Source organism: Perna viridis, chromosome 10 (genome assembly GCF_037379345.1).
Source record: "Perna viridis isolate PV_CMFRI_1.1 ecotype Kerala chromosome 10, ASM3737934v1, whole genome shotgun sequence".
In the NCBI taxonomy this organism is placed as follows: Eukaryota; Metazoa; Mollusca; class Bivalvia; order Mytilida; family Mytilidae; genus Perna; species Perna viridis.
Window position 1 is genome coordinate 9,769,592 of NC_142454.1, and position 13,645 is coordinate 9,783,236.

The 13,645-nt window shown below is 30.9% G+C and overlaps 1 protein-coding gene across 1 annotated transcript in view; it reads left to right on the top strand.

Annotated features, from left to right (window-relative positions):
* The window catches only part of LOC148604456 (uncharacterized), a 38,768-nt gene extending 27,998 nt beyond the window's left edge, over window positions 1-10,770 (top strand). Inside the window, exon 17 of the mRNA XM_088548714.1 lies at window positions 4,448-10,770. Coding sequence (XP_088404840.1) covers window positions 4,448-4,595 — 148 coding nt within the window. The 3' untranslated portion in view covers window positions 4,596-10,770. The remainder of the gene's footprint in view (window positions 1-4,447) is intronic.
* The last annotated feature ends 2,875 nt before the right edge of the window (window positions 10,771-13,645 follow it).

Below are 13,645 nucleotides of genomic sequence, written 5' to 3' on the forward strand. Positions count from 1 at the left end.
AAAAAAACCATAGCTATATGTCTTTTATGAATTTAGGGTACCCATTTCTTATCTGCAACTCCTACACCACTGAATGAGATATCATGTTACTTTCACACAATTTTATTACATATTCCCATTGTACACATCCTTATCCAGTTTGATCCAAATCAATAAGGAGGTCAGAAGGTCAATGTTATTGAATGGGGAGGGGTATTAATTAAGTGGGCATTTCTAACAGTTATTCTAGGTAATAAACTGTTCTGGATTCATCAGTCATACCCTGTGTCCTCTACCATGTGTAACAATTTTATGCTTTGATTCTCATCAAAGTAAATGTGGATGAGTTGTTTTAATCAAATGAAAATTGTCTTCATTTCTGCCGGAAATAAAATTTGCTTCTCATGAGGGTAAATATTTGCTAAAAATGTAAAATTTGCTTTTTTATCCCCAATGGCATTGGGAAGGGGTTATATAGTGATAGGGGTATCCATCCTTACTTTGGTTACAGTGAGGAGTATCCATGTCTTATTCATTACTCCTACTATACCACTGAATGGAATTTAATGAAAATTTTACAGAATCTTGATTACATATTTCCATTGTGCACCTACTATTTTAGATTTTGATTCAAATCAATATGGAGGTCAGAAGTTGCATGTTATCAAATGGGGAGTGGGGTATCAAGTTTGTGGGCATTGCTCAAATATTTTCTATTTTGGGAATGTATGTTTTGCTCAGGCTGATTACATAAAAGTAAATGAATATTTTTGTTTGGATAAATACTCCTAAAGTAACAACAAAAATGTTGATATTGATCAAGGTTTAACCTTGTATATAAAGGTCAATGTCATTGAGGAGTGACTTAACCAGGACGGTTTGTCATGTTAAATTTATCTCTTCTCACCCTTTTTTGAGTGTAGACATATAACATGGATGTGATTCAATTTATTTACCTATTTTTACATGGCCTTTGCTTTGTTTAAATGCTTAACATTGCATCAAAATGATGTATTTACACAAAATATATTATGCTTGTCCCTAGATTTTTCCCATCCCACCTCTAACTATGTTTTAAGGGTAACAGTAAATAGGTCTGTCCACATGTCTTTCAACAGAAGTCCTACTATACTGATTGATTGATTTTGAGTGATTTAAAGGTTATTAGACTCATATGTATATTTGCATGAAGATGGTTATCATGAAATGTCAGCACAGACAGAGTGCCTTTATCAGTAGACTGTTCTGGATTCACTAGTCATACCCTGTTTCACCTACAACCTATAATAATTTTAAAAAATATATTCTCTACTTTACTTTGCTGAATTTTTTAAATAATGTTTATTTTGTTCACGTTTGCTACGCATGGAATAATAACTTTATTTTTGGATACAAGAAAAAATATAATGATGAGGGTCAAGGCTTCGGTTATTTTTAGGTTGAATTTGCTTGAAGTCAATTGACCTTTTGTGGATGCCCTCAACCAGGACAACTTTTTTCTTGTTAAAAAGAATAAATCTAATTGTTGATTGTTGATGTTTAAAATCCATTTCATTTATTTTGTAAAAATATTGTTACATGTATGGAAATGCTTAAAAAGCCATCAAAATAGTTCCCTTTTTGGGGGTATATAGTCCTGTCTGTTTGACTGTCCTTTCATTTTTTTGTCCTCATATTTACATACTTTTTATATGTTACTTTTCCTAAACTTTTCCCTGAATTTTGATAATTTTTTTATATGACAGGTAGGTATTGTATTTCAGTACATGTGGAGAAAGGTGTTTTTCATCTAATTCCTGCATAAATGAAATAATTTTAAACTTAGCGTACATTGTGTCGTAACATTGTAAGTGAATTTCCTTCCAAACCACACTGGATTTTTATGAATATTATAAGCACCATATGTATTAGTGCACAATGGAAATCAAACTGTTTTTCTGTCCATCCGTCAATTTATCTGTCCACGAATTTGAAAGCATGTTTCCTTTTAATATACTCAATAGATTTTACAGAGACTTTTTTGGATATGTAGGCACCATATGTTCAGTGTAAATATGCCTGCAATTACAATTTGATTTTGTAAGTAATACACCTCCTAAACCAGGTGGTATATTTTGATTTAAGTGTCCAATGGTAGGTGTTATGGTAAGATATGGAATAGATAAGCTAATTTATTTTCATGACTGTTCAGTGCTAGTAAAGAAATAGATTTACCTTTACCTTTAGATTTTGTAAGGTTGCTCACGATATTTCTAGTTTCAATGAAGAGTCCTGAGGCTAGGCAGCTGCTTCTTTAAGTTTGAAAAGAACCAATTATATTTTTTATTATTTTCATTTTTGTAGGGTTTTTGTCACTACATGTACATTTGTTCTTTATCCTGTTGAAATGTCATATTGATTTGTTGTTAACAAGTTTCAATGTCTTAGACACTGAAACTTGTCAGCTATAGAAGTATTTTATATGCAAATTCACAAAGTGGTGTTGTCCATTTGACTGGTTCAAGATTATTGAGACCTGAAGAAAGAGGGGATTAGTTCACTTTTTCTGTATATGAAACTTTTTTTATCTTTATGTCCATAAGACACCACAAGATCACTTCATGGATGCAAATTAGTATTTGTATAATTTTTCATCAAAGTTTACCCAAAAATGTACGTAAGTTTTGAGAATCATGTAACTACTAAATGAATTTATACCCCTTTTTTTTTCATTATAAAAAAATGCCTCATTTTGTCAGAAATATCACAGTTGTTCCTAAATTGTTTCATGTTTGTGGGTGAATATCCTGTTCAGATTACTTTTAATTATAATGTTTTACTAGAACCCTTTGAGTCCATATTTTTTTGTTAGATTTATTGTTTCCATATTTATAGAAGTTTTAACACCTTTAATCAGTTGACATTCCAATAATGCACTATTAAATCATGGTGGGCTCTTCTCTGTGATAGGGAACATATGACTATATGTAAAAAGTTTTTTATATTCATGTATTATGTAATCATCTTATAATTTGTTCAAGACTTTTTTTTAATAATTTTTAGTACTTTTTGTACCTTTGAGTTGGAAAAACCAAGGGACTGAAATTATGTGAATACCAGCTTCTTAAGTCATGTTATGTTAATGTATAATGTTGAATAGTATACGTAATATATTAAGGTGTTGGTGAATTTCAGGATATAGAGATCTTCAATGACAATATTAATGTGTAGATGTGGAATGTTAAAAGGGAAATATATAATTTTTTTTAAAGTACTTCTCCGTCTAAGAATCTGGCAAAATGTATATAAGGTGTGGCACATTAAGGAAAAAAATGCAGAGATTTTATTGTATTAACCAAATAATTATACCTGATAACCACCAGAAATAAATATCAGAGTGTTTGTAAATTTTGCCTTTTTTAAGATATTGATGAGTCAAATTTAGATGAAATGCATACAGAAAAATGGTGGGAAAATTTTCTCGCACTCTTTTCCTATATAAGCAGTCAGAAAATATCTATATCACAGATGCTTCAGGATAAATTAAATAGCTTTTTTGGTTGTTTTCTAGATGTACTAAATATATTTAGGCAAAAATGACAAATTTGGGAAAATGATGTGCCACCCATTGCCTGCCTGATTCTGACACACAATGATACTTAAATCACTTGTATCTACATTTTAATAAAACATTTAAAATTTAAATTATAATTTTAAAAAGCTGACATTAATGTTTTTAACAGATGAAAGTGCATTTTTTTATCCAAGATTTTTGTCAATAACTTTTAGGTACTTCACCATAAAATAGAAAAAATATTAATTATGTGTGTTTTAGGTTTTAATAACCATATTTCTCAGACCAATTAGTCTTCCTTTGCTTATTTTTACCAGTGCAAGTGTATTTCATGCAAGAAATTGTATGACAAAGTTATTTCTAGGCTAAATCTATAAGTCTAAACCTACTAGCAATTTATGAAGCATTTTATCATATATAAAAACTTGTATTTTATGCAACCACACAATGAAAATTTGTGTCCATCCCATCGAATATCTGAATGATTATCTGGGCTCCATGTTCATGGATTAATTTCATATTTGGTATGTGACATGTAGGGCACAAATTATAAGTGATTGTGGTTGCTGTCAAATCTGACTACAAATGTTAAAGAAAATTTTTGTCATAAAAATCTAAGCACACAATGGATTGGATTGATTTCAAATTTGTTGTATGGCTTTATATTAATGTAGGAGTTGGGCAGTAACTAGCATGGCAATGCATGCAACTTAATATTCCTCATAAACCTTAGTGTCAGCGGTTGTGTTAGAAGCATACTTTCAAACTGTAAAGATTACAATTTTTTAGTAGTGAATGGCATTATTTTCAATTCCACCATTTATGAACAACATTTGACTAAGCTTGTATGAGATTTTTATTCTTTTGAGTTTTTAACTTACCGGTAATTATGAAGCCATTCTTTTTATTTTTCAGTGCTATTATTGGAACTATTGATGCCTTTAAGAGGATGGGGAATGAGACCCAGATGGGGAATGAGCTCCATCCCAGGATGCCAAATAATGTGACGCAAATTGTTGCAGCAACAATATCACATATAGTTAAGAACATGACAAACACATAAGTACAACAGTATTACATATTTGTGCCCTTAGGATTTTGTATTCCTGCAATTTATATGAAAATTTAAATTTGGTTTGATGAAATTTCTATTCTCACTTGACCAAATGAAACTTTACAGGACTCTTCTTTATGAAAGTAAAATGAGAAGTATTCTGAAAACAATTCAGGCCTTTTGGGTAGGATCTTAAAGAGCCAGACCAAGTAGTTTTAACTGAAACAGAGGACCTTATGTTGAGGTTACATAGACGGTCCATGATCTTTGTGTAGAAACATATATAGGAAGTATTTGATATCTCCAGTTGGGTTTTTTACATTGTTATCCTGTAATATTTTTATGTTTGATGTTTGTTTATAACTTTCTTGTGTTGTGGGAGTTTTTCTTTGGTCTATTTATTCTAACTGAGACTGATTATAAATCTATAAAAAATGGCCATAACAGTCTCAAAATTTCACCTGTCGGTGGGTAGTTACTGCAGCAAAACTCTAATTTAACCTATTATTGAGCAAACACATAAATTAAAAAGGGGAAAATTTGAGGCTTGGTTAAAAGTAAGATTTGCTTTGGAAAAGGATATAGGAATATTTTATGGTATAAATGCTTGTAATGTTTACAGACAAGGTAGTGAAAACTTTATTTCACTACATTATATGTAAACACTCATTACATATACATTCAGATCAGATATATTTTACCTATAATAAACTGCTGCATAGGTTGTAGTTTTCCACTATGACCCAGATAATGTAACTTTTTAAAAGCAAATTTATGTTGATAAATAGAATTGTGAAATAGGATGTTAAATTCTGTGAATAGAAATATTTTTAAAGGCTTCATAAATAGGTATGAAACTATGAAATGCGAAACCTTGTGGAAAATTCCACTGCTCATTTAATAGAAAAAAAGAAAAAGATTTTAACTTATACAGTTTTTGATTTTAGACATTATATTTATTGTTCAGGTTCTTGGAGTCTATTAAAGCTTAGTTCTAGTAGTTTTTAAAATGGAGTTGGCACTCATATATTGAGATTTCTCCAAATTGTTAATTCTATTTTTAGACACAGTTCTTAGTTACAGTGGTATCTCTGCTCATAGGCAATATTATTTCACATGATTTTCACCTGAATTGAACAATTTAAATGTGTCTCAGAGTTCATGTGAAAGTCAGGTGAATTAGGTCTTCATGTGAAATTCAAGTGATGTCAGCCTTAATGTGAAATTCAGGTGAATCAAGCCTTCATGTAAAGTTAAAGTAAATTTCGTGTTCATGTGAAATATTCATGTGATATTCTTGCTAAAAATTTGCATGAAAATTATGTTTGTTTCATGAGTTCATGTGAATTTTATGTGATGCTCAATTCATGTGAATTTCACATGAACAATATGTGCCTGTGTATAGTATTGTAGGTTAGTATGGCTTATTTTATAGGGACCACATAAGAAATTTGTGTTCAAAGAGGGTATTATTAATATTTATATAGTAATGATTAGTTATATTTGCTACCAAAGTGGATTTAGTCTGATCATATTGATGCAGGATTAGCACAGTTTTTTTTTTATTTTAAGACTTAAAAAGTAAAATGTTTGTTGTATGTATTAGGGTTTCTGGTAGGGCACATTGTCCTGTATATAAAATCTTAGATCTACCCTTACGACGTGTACTTTGTATGTCAAAGTTATAGAGGTTTTCTGTCATGTAATTCCTAAAACAAATGTTAATAACTTTAAGTCCTTCGTGTGTGGATTGTGTTAATGTGTCAGTTCCACTCCACAATGGTCATCAACTATCGTTAAGTCATTCGTGTGTGGTTTGTGTTAATGTGTCAGTTCCACTCCACAATGGTCATCAACTATCGTTAAGTATTTCATGGGTGCTAAGTGCCTTACAGAGCTAGTCTAACTGTTAACATGGTTCTTCAATTAGAATGATTTAAAAATTTGTTAGGATTGCATGGGTTGTTGAAATTGTTGTTTCCTGTAAAAGTTTAAATATGTATGAATAGATGTTTTATTTTTTGGCGAGAGACTGGTTGACGTAAACATTTTAATTCATTATGTTTATTTTAAGTTTCAGCTTGTAAAATAAATAAGAGATAACTCAGGAGATGGAATTGGTCTTCTTATTATTCGATGACCAATGCCTTACGATTTTCATTAGGTAGTTAACTATATATTTTAAAGCTGCATTAGCTGCCAAATTTGTTCAGTTTTGATTCCACTGAATTTTGCTGTTAAAATGAAATAAGTTTGTAGTAATGCAGTTGAAGCAATAAATGTCAATAATACCTACAGAATATTCTAAAAACAATGTTTTTTCAATCAAAGAAGATCGATAGCTCAGATCTAATTATTTTTCGCCATTACTTCCAAACATTGCCGACAGGACAATAACCTGGGTTAAAAATACCTTAACCTTGGTAAAAACAATAACAATAACGGACACACAGGTAAGCACGTGTCTTGTTTACATTTTATTTCATCTATTTCTTGATTAGTTTTCAAATAAATAATGACAGTTACTGACCATATTTGTGCCACATTATATCACAATACGTAAATTTCAAAAGGATCCTTGCATTATATTCAAACTTTTTTCTTTATGGGTTGAGTCCGATGGTCTTTCTTGCCATTGATTAACCACTTTCGCTTTTTAATCAGATTTGTCATTAAAGAAGCAACCCTTACAGCACATGCGTGGATTAAGGTCACCAGAAGTTACACGCATACAAATTTTATCTAGGTCAATTATTTGTCTTGCTAGACAATAAATATATAGACACCTATTTCATGTATTTCACACGTTTTAGTTGTGGATATCGAATGAAATTATATAGGAAAAGTGCAATTTAGTAGAATTAAAGCATATTTCAACTGAATTTTTTTTTACGAAAATGACAGCTAATGCAGCTTTAAATTACAAGAAAATTTAAATATCATTCCATATATGTCTAATAGAAATTTTATCCTATGATTTTTTTTTATTTAATTCACAATGATTGTTATCTGAGGCCTTTTTTGATTTGAAAAGCATGATTTCATGTTTTATAGATAGAGAACCTTGATTATCAATTTTAAGCCATTTCATTGGTAAAACAGTGGCATATCATTTAACAATTTATTTCTTCACCCCCTAGGTAAAAAACAGACTGATTAAGAACTATTTTTGTTTGTAGTCAATTTCATGACTGTCATTGGTTTGGTCATATCACAAATTGAAATTTCTGTTGAAAAAATGTAAAGCTTAGGGGAATCCAGTTATTCCAATTTCACAAACCAGTGACACTTTGACAAACTGTGAAAACTGATGTCCACGAGGATGTCTCAGTAATTTATTCTAGATTTTTTCCAATTTATTTTGTTTAAAATATGTGTGCCAAACAATACATGCACAACTTTTGGTCGTAACTTATGTTAATCATGTATTAATCATATATCATTTTGTAGTTTGTAATGGGGATAATTTGTTTTTTTTTCAGTATTAACTTGAGGTTACATTATCATGACACTTTCTACGTACCTACATGGTGATTCTTGGCCCAGTTTCATAAAATACAAATCTCAAACTGAAAGTTTCCTCAAATTCTTACTCTACTGTAATTTTCCAGTCACACTTAGGTTTTATAAAAAAGTCTAAAATTAAGATTTTCTTCAAATCCTTGAGTTTGTCTTCTTCTCTTCAATTTGGTATGATTTCTATGGTTTATATTTGAGTTGAGTGGAGCGAGGTTTAAAATTTCAAGTTAATTTAAACCAATCAGAGATTTTGACTGTATTGCATTTTTGAAAAGTCTGTAAAAATTGGATTTAAAATTTGAATAGTATAAATGTAAATATTTTCCCAGAAGAGGGACAAAATCTCATTTTGTAGAATCTATTATACCCTTTGTGTTATGTATTAAATAGGTGTTGGTTTTTATTTTGGTGAATGACAGGTTAGGTTCTGTGTGAAGTTTATAGATCTCAAGCCTATGTGTATACAAGCTCTGCTACTTAATGAAGTATATACAATAAATGCAGTCACAAACAGAGTAACAGTGGTCCTTTTCACAAAAAAATCGTAAGAGTAAAATTAGTCGTATGTTATAACATCACGATATGTTTATTCACTATGACGTCATAACTTAAGACTAATTTTACACTTACGATTTTTTGTGAAAAGGACCACAGGTCTTCAACAAAATACAACATGAAAAGGATATTTAAAGAAACATTTTTTTTTCTTGCTGAAAATGTATTTTTATTAAGGAATCATAGATTTATTTTATTCTTTTGATGCTGAATATTAGTCATTATACAAACTATCTCAGTGACATGCATTCTGAGTTCATCTTTCTGGAAGTAGTGCCATTCACCCATCAATCTTCCAATATATTTATTTATTTCACTGTTATGTAGTTCTACAGTGTATGAATCTTCCATTAATTGTTATTGGGTTTATGTAGGCTTGGGATTTTATGTATTTACAAATTAAGTAAGATTTAATATCAGCTTCTTTGATGGTATTATTTATGAAATATTTTGACAACTGAACTTAAAGGTTGATAGATTTGGGTCAACTTTTATTCAGTAATAGTTTATTGATTTTTTCTTTGGTATTGACCAGATGTTGTGATAACCTATACTCCCTAAACATGGTCTACAATGAGTATCTGTTATATCAGACTGCAGCTTAATAGGAAAACATGCTTAACTCCTCACTGTAATAGACATGTTCATGTTAATATGTGTGCAAGCTCATTCCATTCTTTCACATGGTAAATGCCAGTTGAGTTTTTAAGCAAAGTTTGGAAACCATACTCCAATTACATGTAACATTCATCAGCAGTTTATCATCTATAGACATGTATAAAATTATCAAAACCAGACCCAGTTATATACAGTTGTACCATGGAACCCCATTCTAATAAACATTTTAAATGGAATTTTTTGGAAAATTAAGTGATACCCCGTCATCTGATGGTGAAAAAAGGGGATGGCAAAATATTAGAATGAAACTTGAAATAACTTGTATTTTATGTTATCAAACAATTGTGCAAAGTTTTAGAAAATTTTCTTTGTGTGGCAGGTATAAAAATAAATTCAACACTTTCCTTTATTTTTATGTTGAACACGAAGAATTTTAACAGGAAAGTTGCATCTTCCTCACGTGAGAGTCTATATATTCCAGAATTCTGTGTAATCTAACATATTTTATGTCAGTCCAGATTTAGACTCAAACAGCATGGTTTTGAGATGTACAGGATTAGACATATTCCACTGTAGTATTATATTTGAGACTATATTCTATGGTTGGTTGATAGCTTTAATACACAGTGCACATGAATGTATCAGATTAAAGCATTTTTAGAGAATGAAAAAGAGGCAAGGTAACATAAATATGTGTACCTCGGTAAATCTGTGTAAACAACCAATTTTGAATCCAATAAGTGTTTGGGTTTTAATAGATTTCACTGTATTATGAATTGTAAGGTACATTTTTTAACTCAGCTGTATGGTAGTTTATTTTTAACTGAACTGTATAAAATATATCCAGGTTTGTATATAGAATTCATATTATTTACAAAATTTACATATCAATAAAGTGTCTCAATTTTAAGTTAACTTTAATTACGTACAAGTAGTTCCTCTTTGTTATATATCAATGGGACTTTAAAACTTGTTCCTACATATGAAGGTCTCTATTACATTAGGACTTTAAAATTTTACCATTTTTTGACATAGAATGCATTTGAATTCTATTTAAGTATTTTTTATTATTGGCTGATGAATGTCTAATTATGTAACCTGTTTTGAAGAATAGCCCTGAACTCGTTTTAAGTCATATTCATTTTGTTAGTCTACTGTCAGTAAAATCTGTATTGACCATGTATTTATGTAGTATGGTTACAGGGAAACAGTCTGGGTAAATTGTTCATTGAGCACTGCCTTGGCTCTTATATTAGCATTAGCCAGCAACTTACTCATCTCATTTACATAAATTATATTAGCAACATTTGAAACAGAATATTTTGATGGGTAGTTTTGTGATTTTTGTTTGATATGATATGTATTTATGATATTTTATTTAAAAGTACTGTGTACAATTAAGAGGACATGCACAATGAGGAATTGTTTAGATAGTTTTCATGTAATGCTATATGTTTGTTGAAGACAATGAATAAATATTTATTTATGTAAATTTTGTTGCCCTTAAAAGTGATTAACATAAGCTGTTTTATTCATAGGTTAAGTGTATATTGACCTTTTAACACTAATTTCAAGTTGATCTGAAGCTAACTTTAACCAAGTATGGTTCTCTACTCATGCCATGATTTTGGTTTTGCTTGGTTGAAGATGGCTGTCAGTTGCGTTATAATCTACTGATAGACCAATTTATAAAGTTTAACTACATGGCAATGACATATCAATATAATGATACTGAATAGGTGTGTTGACATTGACTCTCTTTGTATTTTGTTTTTATGCCTCTTTCAGTTTATATGGCCATTGAAACTTTATTTGAAAACACAGTTGGTCCAAAACTTTTAGATCACATTTGGTATTCTAATGTTTCTCATTCATTCATGTTACATTCAAGTGACTAATTAAGGTTAATGGGAGCCTCTTGTAGAGTGTTTCAGATATGGTCATCGCCTAATGTTTTTGACAGCTGTTCCATTTATCCTTTACAAGCAAAACATGTTTGTTTCACTATCAAGACATGAAAGCAACAATAAAAATGTAGGTCATAATTTTTCCTGCCTGGTTCACAGTTTAAAGAGACAAAGCCCATTGACTTGTAATAACTCCTTCCTCACTTCCTTTTAATTCTTTGTATAGGGCGAAATATGTTAAATATTTATACTTCACTCTATTGACTAGTTCAAAGATTTGTGAATGAAATAAATAATTGTTATCTTTGCCAAACTCTATTTATTGTACAAAATGTATGTCATAAACAAAGTTGTACAATGTATATCTAACATTGTAGATAGAGGAGGTATTAATCAGAGATTAACGTTCATCATTTAGAGCCTCGCATGCAAACATGTGTTGGGTTTTAGAAAAATAGCCTTGTCCGGCTTTTCTCTTTGGTCTGTATGTCTGTCAAAACACCTGTAAAACATCTGATTACTCAACCAGCCATACTCTATAGTCTCTTCTCAAAGATTTTTACACCAGAATTAACCGAAGACCTGTATAAACAAAAACGTCATCATGAAATAGGTTCTGTTTTGGCAGATTTCAGTATATAAAAATCTTTCACGATTTTTCCTATGACCATATGCAGATCTTATCTCGATCTCACCAAGAACTGTCTATGCTCCCAAGTACGATCAGGTTTGGAATTATCGCTACTATTATATTCAAATTTGGTCCACGACCTTTCGACAATTTACATGATCCTCAAAATTCCAATATATTTCGGGATCGTAGTGTGACAGGGGTAAAGTAGATCGGGGTATCCTTCCAAAAAACGGTTTTTATTATTAAATAAATATCTTTTTTTTTAAACCAAGTGGAGATTTTATACAACGAACGAAGTATTTTTCCCCATATTTATTAAATAATATGCTATGTATGTTTCTTTGGAAAATTTTAAACTATCATGCATTAGCCTTTATGATACACAGTCTGAAAAGTCAATGCACAAAGGAATTGTTTTTTTTTAGACGAGAGAGCAAAAGCGTTTCGCATATGTTAATATAAGATACGGTATTTAGTCCAGAGTTTTTACTATTCGGAGTTGTTTTATTATCCGTATGTTGTCTAATGCTATGGTGTGTCCAAATCTACCAACCGGTGCCTTCCCAAAACTACAATATAACTTGTTGAAATAGTGTTTTTTATAGAATTTTAAAAATAAATGTCAATTTTGTCTTAGCTACTCTACATATTATATTTTAAAGGGGCCTGCAAGTTATTCAATATGTGTTTGTAATCTGACTAGCATTACCGTGGGCGTTTGTTATCCGATTTATTTTTATCAGAAGTTTATTTAATGATCCCGAGGATGGCGATTACATCAATCATTTTTCCATGTATTATCTCCATGATCTCATTAAGACAGCTTTTTATTTGGATTTAGGAGTTTTACTATCATCTTAGAATTAGTAATACCTTTAGATTATAGGTTGGCCTCGATCTTTCGTTAGTTGCCCAAACACGCGGCATATATGAGATCGAGATACTACTAGACGGTTCGTATTTAGAATAGCGTGTATGATCGGGTCGATGCGCCTGCTTTTATGAGGTAACTTCTTAAAGTATCTGGTTCAGCGTGTCGGATTGTAGCATGCAGGGGGTGGTGCAGTTGATTAAGTAGTTGTCTTTGTACGAATCATGCAAAATCTGAAAAATGTGATACACCCCATAAAGCTACATATTTTTATGCCCCACGACAAACAGTTGGGAGGCTTATTTATGTACCCTTGTCCGCCAGTCCGTCTGTCCATCCGTCCATCTGGATTACACATAATCATAGCTTATCCGGCTATTTCCTCGTACTGTTTTTGAACTACATCTTAAATATTTTACAGGATATTTCTACACATGATGAAGGTGTGCAGGGCCAAAGGATTTTGATTTTCGTGAAATATTACGAAAATTGTTGATAGTTATACTTAGTCATTTTACTCAGAAATATATGGATCCTTGCTTGTCCGGCTATCTCCTCGTACAGTTTTTGAACTACATCTAAAATATTTTACAGCATATTTCTACACATGATGAAGGTGTGCAGGGTCAAAGGATTTCGATTTTCATGAAATATTACTGAACTGAGTGATAGTTGGACTTTGTAATTTTTGTCAGAAATATACCACAAGCAACAAAGTTAGGGATTTCTTATTGGGGGTATTTACATTTTTTATGTATCCGTCAGTCCGTCCATCAGTCCTCTTTTTCTGATTTAAAGTATTTTTGGAGTGCTTAGCCTAACATACCAAGTATTTATACTGCATCAACCAACAGTACATAACCTTTCTGAATCTGAAGATCATATAAAAATAAACAGGTTCTTAGTTTTGGCAAATCTAACGAGCGGGGACATTATTAGTGTCTTTCAGACACAT